This window comes from Coenobita brevimanus, chromosome 27, assembly GCF_032717465.1.
Source record: "Coenobita brevimanus isolate Jiangsu-jjx chromosome 27, ASM3271746v2, whole genome shotgun sequence".
Lineage (NCBI taxonomy): Eukaryota > Metazoa > Arthropoda > Malacostraca > Decapoda > Coenobitidae > Coenobita > Coenobita brevimanus.
The window spans coordinates 10,678,193-10,703,849 of NC_136980.1; the positions used below are offsets into that span (position 1 = coordinate 10,678,193).

The 25,657-nt window shown below is 40.8% G+C and overlaps 1 protein-coding gene across 1 annotated transcript in view; it reads right to left on the reverse strand.

Annotated features, from left to right (window-relative positions):
- Window positions 1-25,657, reverse strand: part of LOC145394439 (oplophorus-luciferin 2-monooxygenase non-catalytic subunit-like) — a 196,687-nt gene that overhangs the window by 34,772 nt on the left and 136,258 nt on the right. Inside the window, exon 4 of the mRNA XM_080268302.1 lies at window positions 12,391-12,498. Coding sequence (XP_080124428.1) covers window positions 12,391-12,498 — 108 coding nt within the window. The remainder of the gene's footprint in view (window positions 1-12,390; window positions 12,499-25,657) is intronic.

Genomic DNA, 25,657 nt, shown 5'->3' on the forward strand with positions numbered 1-25,657 from the left:
ACAACAACGGCCACGTAATTTTTCTTCACTCTCAGCTTAAATATCAGGACCAACTTGCCTAGCCCCGGGCTCCTATGCTCCTCATGGGGCAACATAGGGTTGGGTGATGGATGGATGGGGACAGAAGTGAAGTGCAAAAAGTCATAAATTGATCATATCCAGACCATTGAGATCTGACGACATTCTTCATGACAAATGTGCTGAAAGACATGATGAGTAGGCTAGTCACGTTCAGGGCATTCTTTCATTTGTGTCTGGCTTACATTCGACTGATGCCGTTTACCACCACTAGCGCCATACAAACTCTCCTACAGGCAGAAAGAGATCCCTGGAATTTTTCAGGACACTAGTATTAAAAAACGTGGGCGACTGCAGAAAGGTTCCAGCAAAATTCAGCAAAAAGGTCCAGGTAGTCCAAAAAATGACGAACAATATCAAGCATTTGAGTTAGCTGTGGCAGAGCTAAAGAGCAACATATTCAGGCGGTGGTCTTTAGTGGAGGTGCAGAGTCTATGGTCTGAAAAATTAAATGAACTCGGTTATTCTTCTGAGCCTATGTCCACCAAGATCATCAAGCAAATGCTAATGGAAAGAACAGAACAGAATAGAATTGGTTGAACTGGATGCTACTGGAAAGGTTGGATGGGGACATTTCTATCCTCGGAGCAGAGGGCAAACTAAAAATTCTCATCTTTACATGAAAACAAGGTTCGATAATTCGAGAGTTCTACAAGCAGTCACGAGAAACTGACCTAGAGAAAGAAAAATTTAGGATTTTGAAGACTACTGGTGTGTTGATACTTAATTATATCTTGTGCAAGGATAACCCCTACATCAGGTTTTATCAAACAGCTCTAGACATCAATTCATCCGAGATTGCTTTGGAATTCATTCCTCCATCCCTAAAATTTTTCCTTTCCAAAATTATCACTTGTGTCAGGGCTCCCACTCCAATAGCCTCTTTTGGTCAGGCAATTATGCAGGCTCCACACCCTCGATCTCTTCTAGCACCACTCCACTTTGATCTTGCCCTTCAAATGAATCATCGCTTTGCATCACGGTACTTGAATGATACACTTTACTCCCATTGGTTCGCCTCTTCCTATGACTGTGTGCAGAACTCCAGAAGAGCAGCTGCTGTTGCACCCGGTTCAAACTTAGGGCTTTTGACAGGAGGTGGATTTGGTAGAGAAATTGAATTTGCTGGTGACAATGTAGACCAAAACCAAGTCATCAAAGGTGGTCACAACACCCTTCATGCAATGGATGTCATGGCTGTATGCACTCCAGCAGTGATGCCCGTGGAGAAAATCACTAGGTGGACACCAGTTACCATGGAAGAGGCAAGTGCATTCTCCAAAGTCTCCATCAAGCCACTCCCTGCATCCTGCACAGGTCTGTCCAAGGCCGAAGCCTGCTGATTCAGGAGTTAGATGGAGCACAACTTCTGTGGAGCATGTCGCCATTGTTTAGCCAGGAGAGGCCATCATGGTTTGGGTTTATGCAGGTATCTATGTGGAAGAACATCATTGGGCAGTGTCATTTCAGTATCATCCTATTATCAACCTCCATCCAACCTACATGTCATTCATCTACTCCACCCTTTGCTGTATTCAAGAACTGCCTACCAAGCTCAGTGTACCACCAGTTATAACATTCAACGAGCCACTTTTCTGGAAGGCAAATAAAATGCTGGAGAGTGAACCATCTACAGCTAAGCTGCGTTTAGTGCTTATCAAGCTTGTTGGATTCCATATTCTCATGACTGGGCTTGGGGCAATAGGCCACTGTATGGATGGTTCTGGCCATCAGCAAGTAGTGGAAACAGTATACGCAAAGAACACCATCCCTCTTACCAGCTCAGGCAAAGCTTGTGACTGTCCTCTTCGTGCCAACCTTCTTGTCCCCACAGTCTTGGGCATCATCATACTTTCTGCAGTATTGAACATCGTGCTACAGCAGCCAAATGATGAAAATGCCAAGGAAACAGATAGAAATCACCTTTTCTGTAGAGAAGCTATTTGATGCATCTCCTGCGAAAAGTGAATGCTGACACTTGCATCAGGTCTATTTGATCTACTACAGTCCAACGAGATCTCACCTTCAGATGTGTCAAAGTCATTTGCGATCTAGAAAATAAGGAACAAAACTGACATCTGCCCGAAATCTCTCACATCAAGAACGTCCAAGCTATGGCTACAATACCATGATCAAATACTCGTAATTTTTTACTTTCTGAAGGCGGAGGGATTAGAACACTTCCAGGGGCACCTCAACAGCCTATGAAGACGACTGTCATACTTCGCTGCAGCTGGACACAACCGATATCTGAAATCAGTGTCTCTATCTTGAGATAATGAATAACCTACGGGAGACACATCCTGAACTCTCAAAATCTACTTCGAGCATAGTTGCACAGTGAAGAGAAGTGAGCGTGTGTGGGCAGGGCTTTCACTCGATCTCTGTATTGAACAGGGTTTGACGGCTGTGGTGAAATCGCCAGGTGGTCTTACGCATGGCCGAGGGGTGAACGAACTACATAGAACGGTATGATTCATGTCATCTCATACCACTGGGGCATACAATGAGGCACTGGAAGGATTCTCTAAGGTCAACTTCAAATCGTCTAATTAGCATCGTAATGTGGCCAAGTAAAAAATGTCGCAAAACATGAAGGACCTTGGGAAGGTGTGCAATTCTTGCTTCAATACAATCAATCTCAGCAGATACCATACCCACAAGATGCATTGCGCAACCTTGCAACAGGAAAGTCAGCTTCAGATTGTGTCACTGCTGACAGAGCACTAGAAATTGGTGAGAAAATTCGGAAACTCATGGAAAGTCATGTGGTCGCAGATTACACATTCTCAAGGAAATCCAGATTTGCAACATGGCATCAGACATAGCTGCATGAGTGAAGGTCGGCAGTGAGAAAGTGAAAGTGGATCCGAACTTGCTTTTTAAGCGGTTTGCCACAACAAGTCTAAATGCAGCAGATCTAGAAGAGGACTCGAGCTAGGAAATGTTCTCGTATCTACCAGCTTTGTTTGAACGTCCTTATATTCTGTGCTCGGTGGATAAGTCTTCTTTAGTGAATGCCATTGCTTGCAAAGTCGCAGAAGAGCATCATCATGCTACACCACCTGGAAACGCCAAAGCTGTCATTGATGGAGGTGCTTTGCTTCACATAGTTTACTGCCTAAAGGAGACACCTATTCTTCTCCCATCACCCTCTGCCCCCACTGTCTCCAGAAGCATTATCCTCGTGGTTCTGTTGTGGTATTTAATTAGTAAGGGAAAGCTTCCACAAAAGACAACATACACTCGCGGCGCTACAAGGGGACAGCAACTGACATCGATGTCAAACCTTCACACAAGTGTGACAAGAATCGTGAGAAATTCTTGGCCAATCTCCGAAACAAAAGTAGGTTCATCAAGGAACTTGCACAGTGTAGCAGAAGATGATGCAAATTACTCAATAATCACCACTGCCTTCAAGATGGCTGAACAAGACCCTGTGATCGTATTGGCAGATGATACCGATGTGCTTGTTCTACTGCTTTATGATGCATCACAACGACAACAGAGTGAGGTTTTCTTCAGACCTGAACCAAAATTGACAGCAGTAAAGGAAGGGTTCTGCTGGGCAATTTAAAAAAAAAATCTCAGTCACTCATAAACACCTGTGCATGGTGATCTACTCGTTCTTCACGCTGCATCGGGATGTGACAACCAGTCTTGTTCATGTAGCTGGCAAAGCCACAGCCGTCAAGTTTTTCTGTACCGTGCCAGAGGTGACACACATCACTAAAATCTTCATGGAAGCTAATACATCTCATGACCAAGTTGTAAACGCTGATAATTGCCTTCTATGCCAGCTTTATCGAACCAGTGCTGATATTTCCCTGAACAAAGTGCGGTTCATGCATTTCAGCAGAAAGACTGCCACAGGTGTGTCATCAGTCGATCCGACGACTTTACCTCCAACCTCTGCAGCAGCTGCTCATCACAGCGAGCGCATTTACAATCATGTCCAGGGATGGTAAGGCCAACATCTGGACCCTGCTGACTGGGGGTGGGTATTGCAAGATAACATCTACGAACCCAAGATGACACCATAAGCCTCTCCTCTACGAAAGCTAATGGAAGCCATTTACTGTGACTACAACACAGGCTGCACAAGAGGGACCTGTAAGTGCAGAGAGCTAGGACTGTCATGCACTGTTGTTGTCCGGACTGTAAAGGATACTGCTGCAATGGGGAGGAAGTTGACACTGGTGATGACTAAATAGTTGCTTAATCCTATAGTTAAGTAGATGTTTCGAAGATGAGAGTTTAGGAACGTTCAAAATGGTATCAAAACTAAGTTTAGTGTAAGAAATGAAGATTTTCATAGATCTACTATAGCATTAAGTTTGATATTAATTAGTTTCATTAAGAATGTCTTCGAGAGAAGTGAAGTCAGTGATGTACAGTGAGGTTGGATGATGAGGAAATGGAAAATGTGTGTACGTTTAAGTACTACGGTAGTGTGATGAGTAAAGATTGAAGTTTGGACTGGGAAGTGCTTGAAAAGGTAAAACAAGGACGAAAGGTTGCTGGTTCCTTGAAAGCAGTGATAAGAAACAGGGAAGTGAGCATGGAAGTGAAAAAGTTACTACATGACAGTATTGTGATACCAACTCAAATGTATGGAAGTGAAGCTTGGACGTTGTTAGAGGGACACAAGTCAAGAGTAAGAGCAGTGGAAATGAGTTATTTGAGAGGAGCCTGTGGAGTCACATGGAGAGACAGACTGACAAATGAGGATGTAAAGGAGCATTGTGGTGTCCATGTGGCTGTGATAGGTAGCGTTAGGAGAAACATACTGATGTTTGTAACCTTTTTGTAAACATTATATAGTATGTAATTAGTTGTAAGTAGAATCCAAGTAGAGCGTCAATGCCCAGTGTTATGTCTATGATGAGCGGATTATTGTGCCTAACTTGAGTGATTCATGCCTCTGTGATCGGGACCACTGCCCTAGCCGGATGAGAGCCGGTGATCAGTAGCTGTTTGTACGGGTCTGGGGATGGTCACGGAGTTTGTCTGGTATCGCTGTATATTGATTCAAGACGGTGTTTAATATATTGTCAGAAAACTACTACAAGACTTTGCCTTCACCTGCAAGTGACGTAAAGGGGGGCATCGACAGCTTTAACATTTGGTGGAAAGCGAGTGGGATAATAGTGAATTACGTCTTCTGTGGGCCAGCTTAGCTGTGTCTGTCTTCCCACGCTACTGTCGCTGCTGTTCTTCCCACGATGACACACAGTCTATCTCCGCCCTAGCCTCCAGCCCTGTTTGCAGTCTTGGTGTGGAATCGTTCTGGCAGTTTTGATGTAATTTTGGGAATTTCCTCCACATCAACATCCCACCTATCACCACGCCACTACACCCAGTGAGCCACGTAAGGCTCCTGCTCCTATCAACCTACAACCTGCCTTTGCCTGCCTGTATTCCTGTCCAGCCTGCTGTAAGGGTTAGTTTCAGCCCCCACAAACTCCACTCCAGACCCCACTCCAGGAAGCAGCCCCCAATCGCCGCCCGACGCCGTTACGTCATCGTTTTCCCCACCCACCACACACACCGACGTCACCCAGGGAGCATGGCCAGTCACACCGAGATACATCACAGTCTCCTGCTCCTATCAGCTTCTCGTTCCTGGCCTCCACCCAGTGACGTCACGGACACTTCCACCCAATCACGAGGAGACGAGAGCCTCACTTTTTCTCCAGCCTTGGGACAGACCACATCTCACTACAAAGTATTTCCTACCTGCATTTTCGTGCAATTCCTCATTCCATCACATTGATTAATCCCTTTCTACAGAGAAGCCAAGCTGTCTCTATAGATTGTGATATTTTCACCATTTACTCTCATCCATTCATTGCATTTTCGTCCCTCATTTTTCATTCAGTCAGAATTTTTCGTTCACTCACTCCTACTTCATCCCATTTTCTCCCACTCATACTCAGCTGTAAATAACGCATTCATTTTCACTCATATTCATTGTATATAAATCATTTCTTTACAGAGTACAAATATTTTAATTTATTTATTCTCTCATTTATTCATCCATTTGTTCATTTGGTTTCATTTGCTTACTTCCTACTCTGTTAATGTCCCTTTTTAAAAGGGTAGATCTCTCACCTGTTGAACCTGATGGTAACACAGATAATGCTGTATGTAGTGATAATGTAAACCTTTGCAGTGGCAGATCTTATACCAAACCAACCATAAGTTCCCTACCTGTTTCTACTACACCTGTTACTCCTACCCTAAATCCAGATATATTAACTCCAGATACTCTATCATCTTCTCCAACTGATTCTGCTGAAACCACTCAGTCTTCTCCACAGTCTTTATCCCTCCCTACTACTACACATACACACAACACTACTGCATGACACTTCCCACACACCTCTCAGTTCACTACCGTGCTTACTTCCTCACCTTCGCAGTCTCACCCTCTTCTTACGATGGCGACTCAGAACCCTACACCTCCCCAATCCATATATTTGGATGATGTGAATAGACCCAAATTTACAGGAGAGGATAGTACTGTTTCGATTTACGAGTTCCTCAGAGAGGTCGAAAACGACATTCATAATCGCCAGATCGTAAATGAACCCTTGAAAGTTTCACATCTTCTCAGTCGACTCCATCATGGCAGATCATTAACCCTTACACCGCAGGCATGTTTCCCAATGTTTTGCGTGTCCCGCGGGGTTATTCGGGCTCCGACAGACTCTCAAAAAATATTTGCCAAAAATCAGTTATTAGTCCTAGAATATTAAAATTATATATGCATATGGCACAAACCTTCAGCTTTCTCCTGGGATGTTTGTTGAGCCTTCGTCGATTACCGTAGGACTTGTGGAGACCTCTGAAGTTGGGTAACGAAGGCTCCACTTTACACTTCCCGACAACCCGTAATATGATTACCACAGCCAGATATTAACACTATAAACACTATATGATTATCGAGTAGTTTGGGATCCATACTCCAAATAAAAACTAATGTGAAAGCAATGAAAATTACGAGCGCTCTGACCTTCCCACTTGCGCTAGTTCGCTGTTGGTATTCTGTCATTTATTATTCATAAAACCCCTCACACTTTATATTTCTATTACTATATAACACTTATATATATCTACAGTCTTTATCCATAAGTTTCCTTCAGTAGTAATAGTTTATTGTCACTGTAGGGATTCAATTTCTTTCAGTAAAATACGTAGCATTCACTTTCTCGTCCTGTATACTAGCATTGAGAGTGAATGTCACTTTCACCTTCACTCTCATAACTCATAGTATTCATACATGCTAGAGTGAAACTTTCACTTTCATTACTCCTAGGGTATATACTCGTATTCTTATAATAATACTCATTTACATTTCTATTTACGTTCTCTATTTTATTTACGTTATTTACATTTCTATTTTATTTACACTGTGTTATGCACTGTCACTTGAAGTTACTTATAAAACTATTTTCCACTGTTCACGTATATATACATTCATTACTTTCACTTGCTGTTTACACATTATTTACACATTATTTACAATTCCACTTGCACTGTTTTACTCAATAGAAAGATCGTAGTCACTCTTTTATCAATTGTCAGCCCTTTACCACTTTCCACACGAGGTTTAGTAGGGGGTAAAGGTCACAGGGCCCTTTGCATGGGGGTGAAAAGTGCCTGAAGTTAGCAGGAGCAAACAGACGTACCTTCACATTGGAAGATGAGAGTGAACTGATAAGGGTGGGCCGGGGTGGTGGCCTACCTAGGGAAATGCATTATTGCCAATGTTAGCCTCTTCACAGCAGCTAATATATAGCAGTGAAATGATTGGCAGGAAATCTAGACAATACATTATAAATTAGGTAGTTGCAGGTGAATGTAAATATCACTTAGACTTCTCCCTTCCCACCTTGTATGTATATTTATTACGAAAATAGATTATACGGCATATTTCAAGGGGGAATAAACAGCGAAAATTAGCGAACGAGTGCACGTGAGGTGTTGTCAGGTGATAATTAACCAATTCCAGGTGTATGGCACTATCACTTACCTTATTTCTTTTTTGTATATATTATTTGGTATAAGAATTGGGCATAGGGCTTATTTCAATGGATGAAATCAGTGAAAAATTCCAGGGAAGATTTACTTAGCATAGCACGGCTGGGCAGGCGAGAGGATAGGGTAATGGAGGGAGGGTAGGGAGGGGAGTCAAGAACGGGGAGAAATGGCTAAATTGTCAACAATGGATGGGAGTACAGATGAGATTAGGAGTGCTGACTAGTGTTGGACATTGGTAGTACTGATAGATGATACAAGCCACCACTTGAAAGCCCTGGCGAATTCAAAATAACACAGAATCACAAAAGTGACGCCCCGCGGTATGATCCCTTGCTCCCAAGCGTCACGAAAGTGACGCTCCGCGGTTAAGGGGTTAATAGGAGCCGCTATTCATGCGGGGCACTTCGAAGAGAGCCAAACGTTTGACTCGTTTCACCAACGGCTTATTCAATATTGTTGCCAACATTCCAATTCTGCATCTCTTACAGGATTAACTAATCTCCTCAAGCAAATCCAGGAAGACATGAAGGTACCTCCCCAACATGCAAAAGTAATTGAGGCAGCTGCTACTATGAGGGTGACGAGTTCAGAGTTGCGCCAATTATTCCGTGGTACTCAATGGGTAACACAACACAACGGGGAGATCATGATTACATTAAATAATTTTGCAGACTTGTTCGGTTACTTTAGATTTCTCAACTGGCTTTCGGACTCCCAAAAACAAATAGCACTACAAGTTGGCTTTAACCCAGGAGACAATTTAATGGATATTAGTAAGACAATCGTTGAAAGGTCAGGAACAGACTTTACTTGCCACATATCCATGCTCGTCTAAATCACATCCGCTATTTCTTCTTTAGTGTCTCAACTCCTGTCAGTCTTATTTGTCCAGGGACCCCTGTCCGTTCACTATCCGCAATTAGTTTATATAAGGCCCCTGATTACTGTACAGTAAAGTCTGAGTCTATAATAGCCCATGCCACACATTATCACTTCGCACTTCACTCCCACAAGTATGACATCTTCAAACCCATTAATACTTCCTTTCATCTACCAACAGACAATCTTTCCATCACATCAGACAACTTACGTATGTTGACCTATCTAAACAAGTCTGATTATATAATGAACCAGTTCTCTTCAGCTTTTAACCGATCCTGGTCACATCCAGTCTTTGTATTTCCTCCGGTTGTCTTATGTTTTCTAGGTTTTATTGCAATTGTTTGTATCCTGTATTGTTGTCTCAAGCGAATGGACAAAAGGTTGCATGAGATCCGTGTAGCAACAAGGTTAGTGCGACAACCAAAAGACCTGGAAAATGGTAGTTCTGAGTAAAACTCATTTTGTGATTACATATATGTATTTGTAAATTGACCAAACCTATATGTTTATGCTATTTTTCCAACATGGCCATGTACTGTAAATATATTAATCTTTTCTTACATCCAGCTTTGTGAATTATGTAGTAATATCTCATTTATTATTGTACTCCCATGTAGTTCCGGTTCACTGTATACTCAGACCACTTGCATTCTTGCCATATTATGACGATGCCCCACCATTGTGTCAGGAGACACACTTTTTGATGAGGAGGAAAATTGTTTGTAACCTTTTTGTAAATATTATACAGTATGTAAATATAGTATGTAAGTAGTTGTAAGTAGTTGTAAGTAGAATCCAAGTAGGGCGTCAACGCCCAGTGTTATGTCTATGATGAGCGGATTATTGTGTCTACCTTGAGTGATTCATGTCTCTGTGATCGGGACCATCGCCCTAGCCGGATGAGAGCCGGCGATATTGTACGGGTTTGGGGATGGACACGGAGTTTGTCCGGTATCGCTGTATATTGATTCAAGACGGTGTTTAATATATTGTCAGAAAACTACTACAAGACTTTGCCTTCACCTGCAAGTGACGTAAAGGGGGGCATCGACAGCTTTAACACTGAGGTGCTTTGGCCATGTGGAGAGGATGGAGAGTGAGCGACTGACGAAGAGAGTGTAAGTCAGTGAGGTGGAGGGGGAGAGAGGGAGGGGGAGGCCAAGGATGAGATGGAGGGATGGAGTGGAGAGGTATATGAGAGAGGGGGGGGGGTGAGTTGGGAGCAGGGCAGTGAAATGGCGGGGGACAGGGTGACATGGAGATGATTTGTGGTCACCCTGTATGGGATTAAGGCATCTGGCAATAGATAGATAGATAGATAGAAGAATGTATCACAAGTGACCAGTACTGTCTGGCAGTATTAGACGACGGCTAAATTTGCAAAAGTATTGTACAAAATTACCTACCTATGTCATGCAAAATTTTTTTTTATCTTAAAAACGTGTTCAGTGAGCGTCGCAAAATCGCCAGGGTGAGGATATTATAAATTTAATGCCAATAAAATATTATGAATTTTAGTGATCTGAAGGTTATGTCAAGTGACAGCTTTTGTTAATTAACAGATGGCTATATATCAGATATTTCACCAGAAGTGAGTGGTTCAATACATGAAAACAATCATATAAAACTCAACTACAGTAACTTAAATCACTAGGATCGTCCTACCTAATCCGGACATAATTATCGAGTTTTCAAGATGGCTAAAAAGACCTATTACTCATGACTATAGACTGTCGGTTCCAAAGTTAAATTTCCAGCACGACCGACATCGGTCATTTTGGAAATGGGCCTGAAAGAGTACCCTCCCGATTTTTCAGATGCATGAGCCTTTTTTTTTTTTTTTTTTTGGTGTTAGTAGATACCCTTGGGTCAACAAAATAATAGGTTTCATTTATGTTCCATTTTTTCCCGGTCCGATGGTTCTGAGGGCTAGATCTATGCAACTAGAGTGACTTTTCGAACTGGAGATGCTCAGTACACTATTCCGTATCATGTTTTGTAAGGGAAATCTTTCCTAAGTTCAATGAATTTGCCTAAGGCAACAAGAATCACCTAAACTTAATACATAGTCGAAGTGATGGAATTAAGATGGAACTTAGCCATCGCGACCGTACCTAGGTATATTGTCTAAACATATTCCCGAGCAATTAAAATGTTAGAATCATTATCATCATCATCCGGACCTCCTTTCCCACCGTTGTGCAGGGTGATGAGTAGCACGTCCAGATAGCCAAGGTTTGCCCAGTCCAATGGGCCACGCTTCCATTCACTCATTATTCAAGCCCCCGGAATCCTGGCTCTATCTGATACGCCAAAAAACATTCACCACATTCTTTAGCTTTTCTGTAGCTTCACATAAACATATCCGATAGAGTTAGAATCGAGCTTATTAAATCTCCTTAGGGCACTCGTGACTAACTTCAGTTGGAATACATCATCTGGCGTTAGCTAAATTAAGATACTAGAGTTAGCAGATCTAAAGTGGGTGAAGGTAAAATTAGAACTCCAGAATTTAGAGTCAGTATTGGTTAAGACGTTGTCTAACATCATTTTGTTAATCCACTGTCACTGGATTTTTTCATCAACTTCGAATTTATCATCAGTTTAGAAATTCCATAAGTGTCAAGGAATCATTGAAGCTCTTGGAGTGAGGAGGGCTAAGCAACCGAAAGTGAGTGCTGATATGCATAATCGGATATTTTTGTTTTAAGCTTACTCCTACAGCTCATTGGCATAATAAGTTGATACTACGGGTAAGCATTATTTCTTCCTGACTGCCAAAATGTTTTTGTGTTAATCTATTGTTACAACTCTACATTCAAGATGCAAAGATGCCAAATTTTCCTTTAAAACTGAGCAAAGTATAGTTGTGGTTAATGTATTTGCTGTTATATGTACTGTACTATACCTCTCGCCATTTTCACCTTTATTACCAAGACTGAGTAGCCAAGCCCCAGGTTCATAAGTATCAGATACCGCGATAAAGAAGTGAGTGATTAATGATGAATTTCAGTACTAACAGCGCAATACCACTGTGTTTTTGATATTCTTCATCTCATTAGGTGTTGGAGGGAGACGCCTTCATGTAGAGGCACTGGTATAACTGGGCGGTTGAGCAGCCCCAACTCCCTCCCTCAACTCCCTCCCTATCCCACTGAAAGAAGGACAGTTGTCTGCAGGAGAGGGGCACTTTCAGACTCCAAACCACTGAGCTCACATTCAAATACTTCTGGGGTTGCAACTACTGCAGTCCACTAACCACTCATGAGACTGGACATCGTCGTAAAGAAGTTAAACATTCCTTCTGATTTAAAAGGCCTGATAGTTCAAGCCTCCGTACCAGGTACTTCTGAACTCAACTGTACATACTGGGTTGTGACTAACCATAGGGGTCGAGGTAAGCTTCAGGACCCTGCAACACGGGGCTCCAAACTTCCTCCTCCAGCAGTGTAAGGGCGTTGTGATGGACGTACACCCACCCGTTCGTCAGTCCTGAGCCACGAGCACACAAACACAATAAGAGAAAATTGCAATGAATCAGAGCACTGGAAAGTAATTTATATTCATAAAAATGATCATCACTTTTCTGTGTACTATTTAATGCTTTGCTGGGCAGGGTAGTTAATGGTTCAGTAATGGCGTGATGAATAATTTGACTAAATTGAATACTGAATACTTTTCACTGAAAATTACAGACATAACCATCAGAAGAACAATGACATGCCAAAAATTAACGTCATTTTTTATGGTTAAACAAGTGCTACAGAATAAGTAGTCTTTTGTGCGTGTGTATACATGTATGTGTGTGTGTGTGTGTGTGTAATTCACCGGCTCGGTCAGGATCACTTGATGGTCGTGATGGTCAGCTTTTACCCTCCCGGAAGGGAGCTGAGAGCTCATATAGTCCGATCTAAGGGCAAGGCTGTGACCTTCACTCACGCACACACCCGTCCCCTTGCTCAAGGGGGACAGTAACCACCCACTTCGTCAGTGAAACTTTTCACAACCTGAGCGAGGCGCGAACTCCCGTCCACCAGTTGGCAAGCGAGAACGTTACCACAACACCAGCGAGCGGTGTGTGTGTGTATGTGTGTGTGTGTGTGTGTGTGTATGTGTGTGTGTGTGTGTGTGTGTGTGTGTGTGTGTGTGTGTGTGTGTGTGTGTGTGTGTGTGTGTGTGTGTGAGGGGGGGTAAAATATAAAGTAAATGGCTCCTTCTGGAGAGCATGCTTAAATTCTTTAATTATGACTTTCAAATAGGGCTTTACTGTAGCCAACTTATCATTAAAGTACCTTAACAAAAACACAGACGATATTTATGTTCAATATGCTCTAGCAGTACACAGCTTTCCATTGCCATTTTTATAATCATAACTAGAAGGCAAACTGAAACTTTTTTTTTTTTTTTTTGAGGGGTGGGTTAGGGGCGGGCTAGTGAGGAGCTGACTCAAAAAACACTCGAAGTGTCATTAACAACTTCAGATTTTGGAGTTTATTAATATTTCTTACAATTTTTGTGTGCAGGTGTGCACAAAGTTCGCATTACTGACAGGGAGAGATAGACTCGAACTTAATATTATAGGATTAAATTTAGGTTGTTTATGCGCAGTGCTTTTCCCTGGCTCTCCGTGTCATACTCATGGGAATTCTAGCACAACACAGAAACGTAGCCTACCTTCGGTTTTTGCATTTATTTTAAAATTAATGTTTAAAGAATACACCAAATGTTACTTTGCAATTCTGCTCTGAATACTGATCACATCTTTAGTCGTTTCAGCCTGCTGCTCAACACTAAATTAGCATTAGAGATAGACGAGGGAGTGGGGGGATAGCGATAGCCGACTTAGTAGAGAGATGGTCTACCTTTCCGATCGACACGGGTTCGAATCCTGGCTGGGGCAGGGAACAATTTAAAAGGGTTTGAATGAGTTATAGACTTTACTGATCTAAATAAAAGACCACTGACATGTCGTAACCCCACCCACCCACCCACCTTCATACCGGTTGGCTACATTAATCCTGTATGTGACAACAGTTTTACATCGTGTTCTGGGAATTTTCTTTATTTATTAGGTAAATAAGAGAACGAGACGGTTTTCCACTTCTGCTTCTGCACACATCAGTAAACCTGCTACTATTCTATCTTCTGGGGCCGTTCCTCCTTTGATTCTTTTAAGAGAAAATTTTACTTTGTCAAGTGTTACCTCTGATAGTTCACTTGTGTCAGTTGAAAAGTCAGCTGTTGGTACTGCTGTCTTACATGTATTCAGTTCTTTGTAAAATTCCTCAACTCTCTTCGCCATCTTCTCTTTGCACTTGATGACTTCATCATTTTTGTCTTTCAGTGATATAATTCCTTGATTTCCTGGTTCCAAAGCTTCGGACCACATTTACATGTTTTCCTTTTCTGATGGTTTCTTTGATCTAACTTATGTTTCTCTTTCGATTTTTCTTCTCTATCTCTTTGGGTATATGATTCTGCTCATCCCAGTTCATCTTTGTTTGTTTTTATTTTCTTTCTTCTTCTACTTTCTTCTTTTTTATGAGCTTGAGGGTCGTTTTCGAATACTTACTGTCTTTTGTTATATTAGCTTTCCCTACTACCTCCGTTGATTCCTATAAGTTTTGTTAGTCAACCGTTCAACTCATCAGTGCAACACTCGGTATAACTTATAGACTGAAATCTGTTTTTTATTAACTAGAAGGCAACTTTGCTTTCGCTTACTTTTATCGGGCATACCTTTTTATTTCTGATCAGTTTCTTTCTCTTGGTTCCGTAACTGATTCTGGCTGTGCAACCCATCATTCTATGGTCACTTCCTATATAATATACAGTATTATACTTTCCTGTTAGCAGTGACATTAGTGATCATGTTGTTCTTATCTACTACAATCGATTTCTTTTTTTTTTTTCTTTTTCTTTATTCTGGCATTCCCAGGTTCATAATCTACCTGATCTTATGTGGAAGCATGTGTTCATTATTATCCTGTTAAACATTTCGGCAAAATTTACCACCATTACACTTGTCATTCCCCTCCCCTAGCCAGAATTTTCCATTCATTCTTCTCCATTATTCAATTTGTCAACTTTTGCATTTAAGTCTCCCATGAGTATGTTATATGTGATCTTTTCTTCTTCCACATTCTTGGAGACGTTTACATAGAATATTTCTATTTGTTCATCTGTGCTTTGAGAAGTGGGTACATAAATTTGAAACACTTTGGGGGTCTATCTTTTTACGTAATCTAACAATGATCTCTCCATGATATCTGTTAATTAGAAATGCTACACCATTAACATTTTCACTCCACCTTCCTTCAAAGAAAGATAAATGGTTGCTGTCTTGGAGGTGAATTAAATTTTCTTCTAATACACTATACCAGTAGCCGTGTGTGTGTGTGTATTTTGGGTAGCCGAAACTACACATTCAAATCACACCAAAATTAGCACAGAAATTGCAAAAAATTCGCTGATGTGAAAATACTTGGTCCCATCACGATTGAAAAACTTTTATAATATTTAATGTGTGATCAAATTTTGATCAAAAAATGCCGCTCCCGGCGACCGGTCGGTTGTCGTGGCCGAGTGGTTAATATCTCGGACTTGCGTGCTGACAACTTGGGTTCCATTCCCGAAGCGAGGTGAGGGCGTCTTTCTTCGGTATGGAGGCGTCCTGATGCGCCAAAATTGGCATGAAATAATTCGCTGATGCCGAAAAACTTGGTCCCATCTCGACTGATGATTTTTTATTAGAGTTAAGAGCGATCAAAGTTTGGTTCGGAAAACAGTTCATTTGCTACCAGGACTTTTAGAAATCGAGTCTACTCAAGCCATGTGAGAAGCACAAGAAAACGAGCGCACAGCACAAGAGCCCTCCGCAGGAGCGGGTGCGAGACGGCCCGAAGGACCCACAAGCACTTGTATTTTCTGTGGATCTTGCTCAGACCTACAATATCCCAACTAATGTTTTCTATTTCAGTATTAAGGTTCAGATCTGTAATATATGTATGTATGTCAACTTTTCAATTGACACAAGTGAACTACCAGATGTAACGCCAGATCAAGTAAACATTTTTCTTAAAAGTATAAAAAGAGGGAAGGCCCCCGGAGAAAATGAGATAGTAGCAGATGCAATGTCTGATGCAGGAGCAGAAGTACAAAACAGGCATGCCCACATATTTGCTTTTTTTATGCAAAAAAGAAGGAACCAAAGGCCAGGAGCCTGCAAACTGCTCCTTCCAAGAATAAAACAAAAACAATACAAAACAGAGCCAAATTGAAGATCCGTTCATATCGAGATGCTTGGACACACAGCATTTGAAAGACTGGAGATCATAGGAAGTAGGAAATACAGACAGAGGAAGAGTTCAAGAGTTCACCTGTTGCATAAATGAAGGACTGAGAGTAACGGTTAACTCTTACATTAGAGAGTTGCACAGAAAGGGAATGAAAGGTTGTTGCTAGGCACCCATCGTAGAGCTGGAGGGATGCAAGCAGACAGTTCAGAGGAGCAGTGATCATTGCCGTAGCAATAGAAAAGAGATAAAAATGCAACAGTGCGGCAAAAAGACAGAGGTTGAAGGAAGCCAGAAGAGGAGGAGAGTTAATGAGACGAAAAGCCTTTGACTCCACCCTATTGAGAACAGCTGTATATGGGGAGCCTCCCCACACATGAGAGATGTGCTCTACACGGGGGCGAATAAAACCAGTGTATAAAGTCAACAACTGTGCAGGGGTAAAGAAGGTACAGAGTCGGCTTAGCACACCTAAACTCTTGGAAGCAGATTTTACAAGATATGTTATATGATCTTTCCAAGATAAGTCCCGAGTGAATGAAACAACAGGCATGTTCAAGGATGATCCAGGATTGAGCTGGATATTATTAAACATTAGTGGGTACACCTGTGGAAGATTATGTCGGGTTCATACAGGTAAGAACTGAGTCTTTGATGCATTAAAAACAAGATTATTATTACCCCTGTCAGGGATACCAGCCAAGTTAGACATTAGGTGTGCCATAGCCTCATCCATTGCTTGTTGAGGTAACTGCTGAGATGGACATTAAGGGAACCGAATGGATAGGTGAAGGGTGGAATCATCAGTGTACGAGTGGATAAGGTTAAATGTACAGCTTAGAAGGTCATTCATGAATAAAAGGAAGAAAATTGGTGATAGGACAGAGCCCTGAAGAACACCACTGTTGATAGATCTAGGAGAAGAACGATGACCATCTACAACAGCGGCTATAGAACGACCAGAAAGAAATCTGTAGATGAAGTCACAGATAGGAGGATAGAAACCGTAAGAGGGCAGTTTGGAAATTAAAGATTTATGCCATTTGAGATGTCAAGTGCAATGGCAAAGCTTTCGCCAAAGTCCCGAAAGGAGGATGACCAGGAGTCTGAAAGGGAGGTGAAACGATCGCCGGTGGAGCGTCCCTGATGGAACCGATACTGATGATCAGAAAGAAGGTTGTGATAGGAAAGATACTTTAAAATTTTTCTGTTAATAATTGACTCGAAAACTTTTGAGACACAGGATGTTAAAGCAATTGGACGATAGTTAGAGGGTTGGGAATGGTCACCTTTCTTTGGGACTGACTAAATGAGAGCAAACTTCCAGCAAGAAGGAAAAGTACAGATTGACAGACAAAGGCACAAGAGTTTACCTAGGCAGGGCGTTTGCACAGAAGTACAGTTCTTGAGAACAACAGGAGGGACTCCATCAGGCCCATATGCCTTATTAGTACTGAGGCCAGTGATGGCAGAAAATACATCAGCTGAAGAAATTTTAACGTCAGCCATGAGGAAGTCAGAGGGAGGAAGTGATGGAGGAACAGCACCGGAATCGTCTAAGGTGGAATTGGAGGAGAAAGTCTGTGCAAAGAGATCTGCTTTACCAGTAGAAGAAATAGCTACAGAACCATCAGAGTAGAAAAGAGGAGGGAAGGATGATGAGGTAAAGTTGTTAGAAAAGTTTTTGGCAAGGTGCCAGAAGGAGCAGGAAGGATTCGAGTTGGAAAGTTGAGAGCATTTAGTACAGATAAAATTATTTTAAGCAGAACAAAGAACATGATTCCGAGCAGAAACATAAAAAGATGTGATTCAGGGGTGGGATGGCTCTGGTACGTCTTTTTGGCCCTCTGCTTGTGGACAGCATTAGAACAACTGTGATTAAACGAAGGCCTTCTTGCATTAGTCACAGGATATGAGCAGGGACTGTATGCTTCCATGCCCGAGAGAATAACTTCCTTCATGTGCAAGGCTCACTCTGATGGCTCCCGGCCATGGAAGCAATAATCATTCCAAGGAAAATCAAAGAAATACTGCCTGAGGACTTCCCAATTCGCAGCTCCAAAGGGCCACAATCGATGTTTCTTTGGAGGGTCCACAGGTTGTAGCAGAGTGATCGGACAGGTTAAGGTAACAAGGTTGTGATCGGAGGAGCCCAACAGAGAGGAAAGATTAATAGTGTAATCGGAAGGATTAGTTGTAAGGAAGAGGTCAGGTATGTTGGAGCTCCCTCCAAGGCGGTCAGGGATGGGGTCAGGGTGCTGTACAAGCTGCTCTAGGTCATTAAGGATAGAAAAGATGTAGGCTTGTTCACTAGGTGGGTCAGTGAAACAAGAGGAGAGCCAAAGGTGGTGGTGAACATTGAAATCTCCTAGAATGGAGACGGTGCTCAACGGAGCAAAAGTTAGAGGAAAGGCCGCGAATGTTGCAAAAATGAAGAGATGAGTCAGACAGTAATTCCAGGCAGCTCGTTGTGTCGTCACCGCGAGAGGGGCGGATGGTGGGGGCATTAATGGTCCCTCCACACACCCTGATGATTCCGAGGCTTGGTTATTAGTCGCCATTTTCCTTTACTAGTTTTGAAAAGGAAGTGTAGTGTGTACTGTGCATGTAGTTTGGTGCTGACAGTTAGAGATACTTATATTGGAGAGCATGCTGGCATATCCTCTGTGTTCCTGAAACACTGAAAAAAGTTCAACAAAGGGGGATGGTCATTAATTAGTCCCGAAAGCTGATGGAACAGGAGCTCCAGCTTTCCCTGTCATTAGTTTTCTATCCACCTAAGTGTATAATGAAGAAATTTCCCAAAACATGCTGGAATTCAATATATATTTTCCTTTACAAGGAAGATGCCTCAAAAGATCTTAGTAACTATCGACTCATTTGCTTATTTTCAGCGATTAACAAACCATTGACTAAAGTCCTTACGAACATAATAACAACAGATCAAAAAATAATAATAATAATAATGTGAGCAGGAAAGATTCCAAAGTGGGCAGTCGAATACTGATCATCTACACAATGTGAATCACCTAATTGAAAAAAAACACAAATAATAATAAACCGCTGTGCTTTGGTTTTGTTGATTATGAAAAGGCTTTCGACTCAGTGAAGCACATAGCAAGTATAAGCTGATTGCGGGAAAGCTGTAAAACTACTTGAAAACGTATTTAATGAAGGAACTGCTACAGTTAAACTGCATAAAGACTCGAAATAGATTTAAGCTGAGAAGAGAGTGAGTCAGGCAGATACAGTTTCACCAAAGGTTCTTACAGCATGCCTAGAAAGTATTTTCAGATTGCTAGACTGGGAGAAAAAAGGAGCAAACATACATGGAGAAAAGTTAAACAATTTAAGGTTTGCAGATGACGTTGTTCTAATCTCAGAGACAGCAGAGACATCGCAAAAAATACTGAATCAACTAAACAGAGAAAGTCTTAAAGAAAAATGCTAAAGATGAACCGGAGTAAAACTAACGTTTAATTCAAATAAACAAAAGAGCGTCATCAGAATAATCGAAAAAATTTTGTAAGTCGTGGAGTACAATTACTTGGGGAAAATACAAAAGCTAACGACGAACAATGACCGCGAAATTAAGAGATGCATTACATTTAGAATCAAAGATTTCGATAAATATAGACATTATGAAAAGTAGCTTGCCGTTATGTATGAAATGAGAAGAATTTAACGAATGTATAACCCCAGCTATGACATTCGGTTGTAAGATCTACAAACTGAAAAGAAAAATGGATGGAAATTCAATTAACCGGCTCTCAAAGAGCAATGGAAAGGTCAAAATTGGGGATATCATTAAAAGACAAAAAAAGATCAACTTGGATGAGAAAGCAAAGTAAAGTCAAAGACATTATTGAAGTTTAAAATAAGAGAAATGGAGGTGGACTAGCCATGTAGCAAGAATAATGGAGCAGGAGGCTGACTGACTGGTCTCCAAGAGATTGTCAGAAAAAAAAAAAAAAAAAAAAAAAAAAAAAAGACGGACAGGAGATGGAGAGATGAGGCAGAGAAATCTACAGGCATAACGTGAGAGATATTGGCTCAGTCAAGGAATTCGTGGAAAAAGGTTGGCCTTTGTTCACCAGTGGACTTATATATATATATATATATATATATATATATATATATATATATATATATATATATATATATATATATATATATATATATATATATATATACTGTATATCTTCACAGTGTTTTAAATATTTAGGGTCACATGTTGCTGTGGATGGAAGAATAGATGCAGAAGTGAAGTTTAGAATGAATGAAGTAGGAAAGGTGCTGGGAAAAATGAAAAAAGTGTTCGTTCGCTTAGAATAGATATAAAGGGATGGCTGCATGAGGGTGTTGTGGTACCGACTGCGTTATAGGGGGCTGAAACATGGAATATGGGTGTAGCAGTGTAGGGGGCTGAAACATGGAATATGGGTGCAGCAGAAAGGAAAAGTTTGATTGTAATGGAGATGAGGTGTCTGAGGAGTAGGCTATGTGTGGAGTGACGCATATGGATCGAGTGCGAAATGATGAAGTGCAAAGGAGAACTGGAGTTGTTCGGGAGATGGCTTGTAGAGTTGAGCAGAGGGTGTTGCGATGGTTTGGGCATATGGAGAGAATGGATAATGAGCGATTGGTGAAAAAGATAGCTAGATCTGATGTGAAAGGTGTAAGGCTGAGAGGGAGACCACGAATAGGATGGATGGACAGTGTGAAGAGAGCGCTGGATGCGAGAGGGATATCTGTTGAGCAAGGAAGAGTGGCTGTGCGTGACAGGAATAAATGGAGAGAAATTGTGAATGAATAAATGATGACGCAGCCCTGAGGGGATATTCTCCCGCATTTGGTCTGATCAACTAGTCAGGTCAGGTGAGGGTAAAGGGATGGGTCTATTATGATGTGGCAGGGGTAAACCAGCTCTGCTGTCGGGCCCTGCTGAGGATGTCACTGATTGCACTGAGCAGTTGGCCCTTGTGCGGTGTGGTGGGGTGAGGATCTGTTCATTCTCCCCTTTGGGGCTAAGATGCTAATGAATGTTTGAATGGATGAGTAAATGTGGAGTGTGTCGTCCTGTCTCGGCTACCTCCCTTTCCTTGGGGGAAGCAGCCTAGGTATATAGATATAGATAGATATCTTCATCAGCAGCAGCAGCTATTACAAGTCCTCTGCTGAACTAAGGCCTCCACCAACCTTCTCCACGAATTCCTTGAATGAGTCAATCTTTGTCACGTTTTCCCTGCAAAGTTCTTCATGTCATCTCTCTACCTCCTGTCTGGCCTTTTTTTGCTACGTTTACAATCTCTTGGTGTCCAGTCAGTCAGTCTGTTGCTCCATCGGTTATCCCTTATTTTTGCTACATGGCCTGCCCACCTCCATTTCTATTCTTTTATAACTTCTATACCTTTGACTTTAGTCTGCTTTCTCAGCCAAGTTGATCTTATCCTGTCTCTTAAAGATATTCCCAACATTGACCTTTCCATTGCTCTCTGAGAATGGATTAATTTATTTTCCATCGATATGGTCAGTTTTCAGGTTTAACAACCATAGTTCAAAGCTGAAATTATACACTGTTTATTTACTTTTCGTTTCATACAAACTGGCAAGCTACTTTTCATAATGTCTCTATTTATACCGAAAGCTTTCTATCCAATTGTAATGCGTCTTTTTATTTTGCTATCATGATCTTTCTTTATTTTTAGTATTTGCCCCAATTAATTGTACTCCTTGACCTTTTCAAGACTTTCTTCGCTTATTCTGATGACGCTCTATGGTGTTTATGGATTAAACATTACTTCAGTTCATTAAACATTACTCTGGTTCATCTTTAGCCCTACTTTGAGACATTCTCTGTTCAGTCATTTAACATATCTTGCAATATCTCTGCTGTGTCTGAGATTAGGACAATGTCATCTGCACATCGTAAATGGTTTAGCTATTCTTCATATATGTTCACTTCTTTGTTTTCGCAGTCTAGTTCTCTGAAAATACTTTTTAGGCATGTTGTAAATAATTTTGGTGACTGTATCTCCCTGACGCACGCCTTTCTCAGTCTTAATTTTTTCCGAGTCCTTATGTAATTCAACGGTAGTATTTCCCTCTTTATATATGTTTTCAAACAGTTTTACAGTGCTCTCATTCGGTGAATTTATAATTGCTATGTCCTAGACTGAGTCGAAAGCATTTTCGTAATCAACCAAACCTAAGCACAGTGGTTTATTATATTCTGTAGCTTTCTCAATTAGCTAAATCATTGTGTGTAGATGATCAATAGTCGAATACCCGCTTCGGAATTCTGCCTGTTCACGAGGTTTGTTTTCCTATAAATATGTTGTTATTCTTTTCGTAATCACTTTAGTGAAGAGTTTGTAAATGACTGATAATAAGCTAATGGGTAGATAGTTAAAAAGATCTTTTGAGTCACTTTTTTGCATTACACCATGTTTTGGGATTTTTTTTTTTAATTCATTGAGTAAATAAGTCAGCAAGACTGTTTTGTACTTCCGCTCCTGCATCCAACAGTAAATTTGCTACCATTCCATCCTTTCCCGGAGCCTTCCCTCTCTTTCTGTTTTTAAGAGAAATATTTACCTCCTCTGGTGTTACCTCAGGTATTTCACTTGCGTCAATTTAAAAGTTAGCAATTGGTACTGCTGTCCTTGATACATGCAGTTCTTTGTAAAATTCTTCAACTCTTTTCACCATCTTATCTCTGCATTTAATGACTTCACCGTTTTTGTCTTTCAGTGATGTAATTTGTTGTTTCCTAGTGCCATTTTACTTCGGACCTGTTTCAGACTTTTCCCTTTTTTGATGGTTTCTTTGGTCTGATCCATGTATTTATTTCTTTTTTCTGTCTTCGTTTCCTGTTGATAAACTTATTTAATTCTGCTCGTTTTATTTCATCTTTCTCTGTTTTTGTTTTCATTTCCTTTCTTTTTTTCATAAACTCGAGTGTCTTTTCTGAATACCTCTTGGCTTTGGTTGTATTAGGTATTCCTACTACCTCCGCTGATTCAGCTCATCAATGTCACATTCAGAATTACTTAGAGCCTGAAATCTCTTCCTTATTTCCAACTGAAAACTCGCTTTGTTTTCGTTTACTTTTATTGGGCATATCTTTCTATCTTTAATCATCTTTCTTTCACATCTCACTTCCTATATTTACTTTGTTGATAACTGTACCATTTGTGATCGTGTTATTCTTATCTGCTACAATGATATCGATTTCATTCTTTATTTCTCCATTTGGGCTTCTCCAGGTCCACTTTCTCTCTGTTCTTTTGTGAATGTGTTCTCTCTCTCTCTCTCTCTCTCTCTCTCTCTCTCTCTCTCTCTCTCTCTCTCTATATATATATATATATATATATATATATATATATATATATATAGCCCGACGCCCTAATCCAGCAAAGGGTGGCCGCAGACAAAACGTCTCCAAGTCTCTCTGTCACCCACCATGTCCCCACCCTCAGAATGTCCTTTGTCCGTTCCTTAGTCGTCAACGTATGATCCGTTCTGGTATATATATATATATATATATATATATGTATATATATATATATATATATTTATATATATAGATATAGATAGATAGATAGATATAGATAGATAGATAGATAGATAGATAGATAGATAGATATAGATATAGATATAGATATATATATATATATATATATATATATATATATATATATATATATATATAATTTCTTCTGCCATTTTCATTTTCATTACTCTTCCTGTTACAAAAATGTCAAGATTTGGAACTTCTTTGGAGCCCTTTGGCAACAATGTCTTGACTCTCTTTGAAGAGTCATAGTCATAGTTTCATCACAACTCAATTGCAAGAAGGATTTACAGATTCTAATTGGTACACTCTCCTCTATCAACCAAATGAATGAGGCTTAGAATCATATTTGTGGATAATACTATAATTATCTGCCACAGCAGCTGCCTCAGTCAAGTTGTCCACCTCTTTCTCAGCTAGTTGAGTAACAACATACTTTGCAATATTCCTAACGAAATTCTCCAAGATAGGTTTTCTCCACTTTAGTAGTATCCATATTAATTTTACTAGAAAGGAACCACTGATCATATAAATCTGGCAGTACCCTGGCATTTCCACATGAGTCTTATCTTTTTGTTTGTACGAGATTCTAAACTTAAGCCTGTAAGCCGCTGGTACGAGTTCATAAGCCTTAAGATTTGCTCTTTTCACTTCCTCATAATCAGGACACTGGTCGACTGATAAAGAAATATAGCCCCCTTGTGCCGTGCTCTTGAGTATACTCTGCCGTAGTACTGGCCAAGAATCTCTTGGCCACGAAAGACGACTTGCCACCATCTCAAACATTTGGAAGTATTTGGTGGCATATTAATCACTAAAGGGAGGGACTAACTTTATACTCCTACCAATGTTACGCCCCCTTTATGAAATTACCCATTTCATGAAATGGGCAATAAATCTGCCCAATTTGTGAACCAAGCATTCAGACTCCATTTCATGGACCTAACCAAACCTAACGTAACACACTAAAATATATGAAAGAAAACTTATGGAAACTTCTTGCACATATTCTAGTAAGGAATCTGTGTAATGTTAGGTTAGGTTTGGTTAGGTCCATGAAATGGAGAGTCAGAATGCTCAGTTCACAAATTGGGCAAATTTATTGCCCAGTTCATGAACTTGGCAATTTCATAAACGGGACGCAACACCAACATCAAAAGATCCTATAGCAGAGGCATCACGAGGGCTGGGTGAAACGCCAAGTTGCCTTAGTCTATACCCATGGTCTAGTTCAAATTGTTTCTCTTATACTTAAAGTTTTCTCATTAGCAACTGAATTTTGGCTAAATCAAGTTGTGCATTGACACTAGCATTCGAGGTAATAACATCTGCATTGTGAGCAGTATCACTGTGGATACGTGGCTCTCATTCCAAAAGTTCGTGATTCTGATCAAAATCAGCACAGTGAACAGATGGTTTTTATTCCTTGAGCTCAAGACCAGATAATGTTGGATCAGTTTTAAACCTCTTTACGCACTCTGAACATTGCCTCTTGAACCTCATCTATTGCCAGACGCTACAATCCCGTAAGGGATGGCCACAAATAAATCACCTCCAAGTCACCCTATCACCCGCCATTTCACTGTCCTGCTCCCAGCTTCCACTTTCCTCTCTCATATACTTCTCTACTTCATTCCTTCATCTGATCGGTCTTATTCCCCTGAGAGAACACCCTGGATGTTTACCATGTCAAAGGGAAAGAAATTATTTTTCCAGACAGTTTGTCTAGGACATAACTTTATATGCACAGAAATTTCCTCGTCAAATGTCTTTCTTCAGG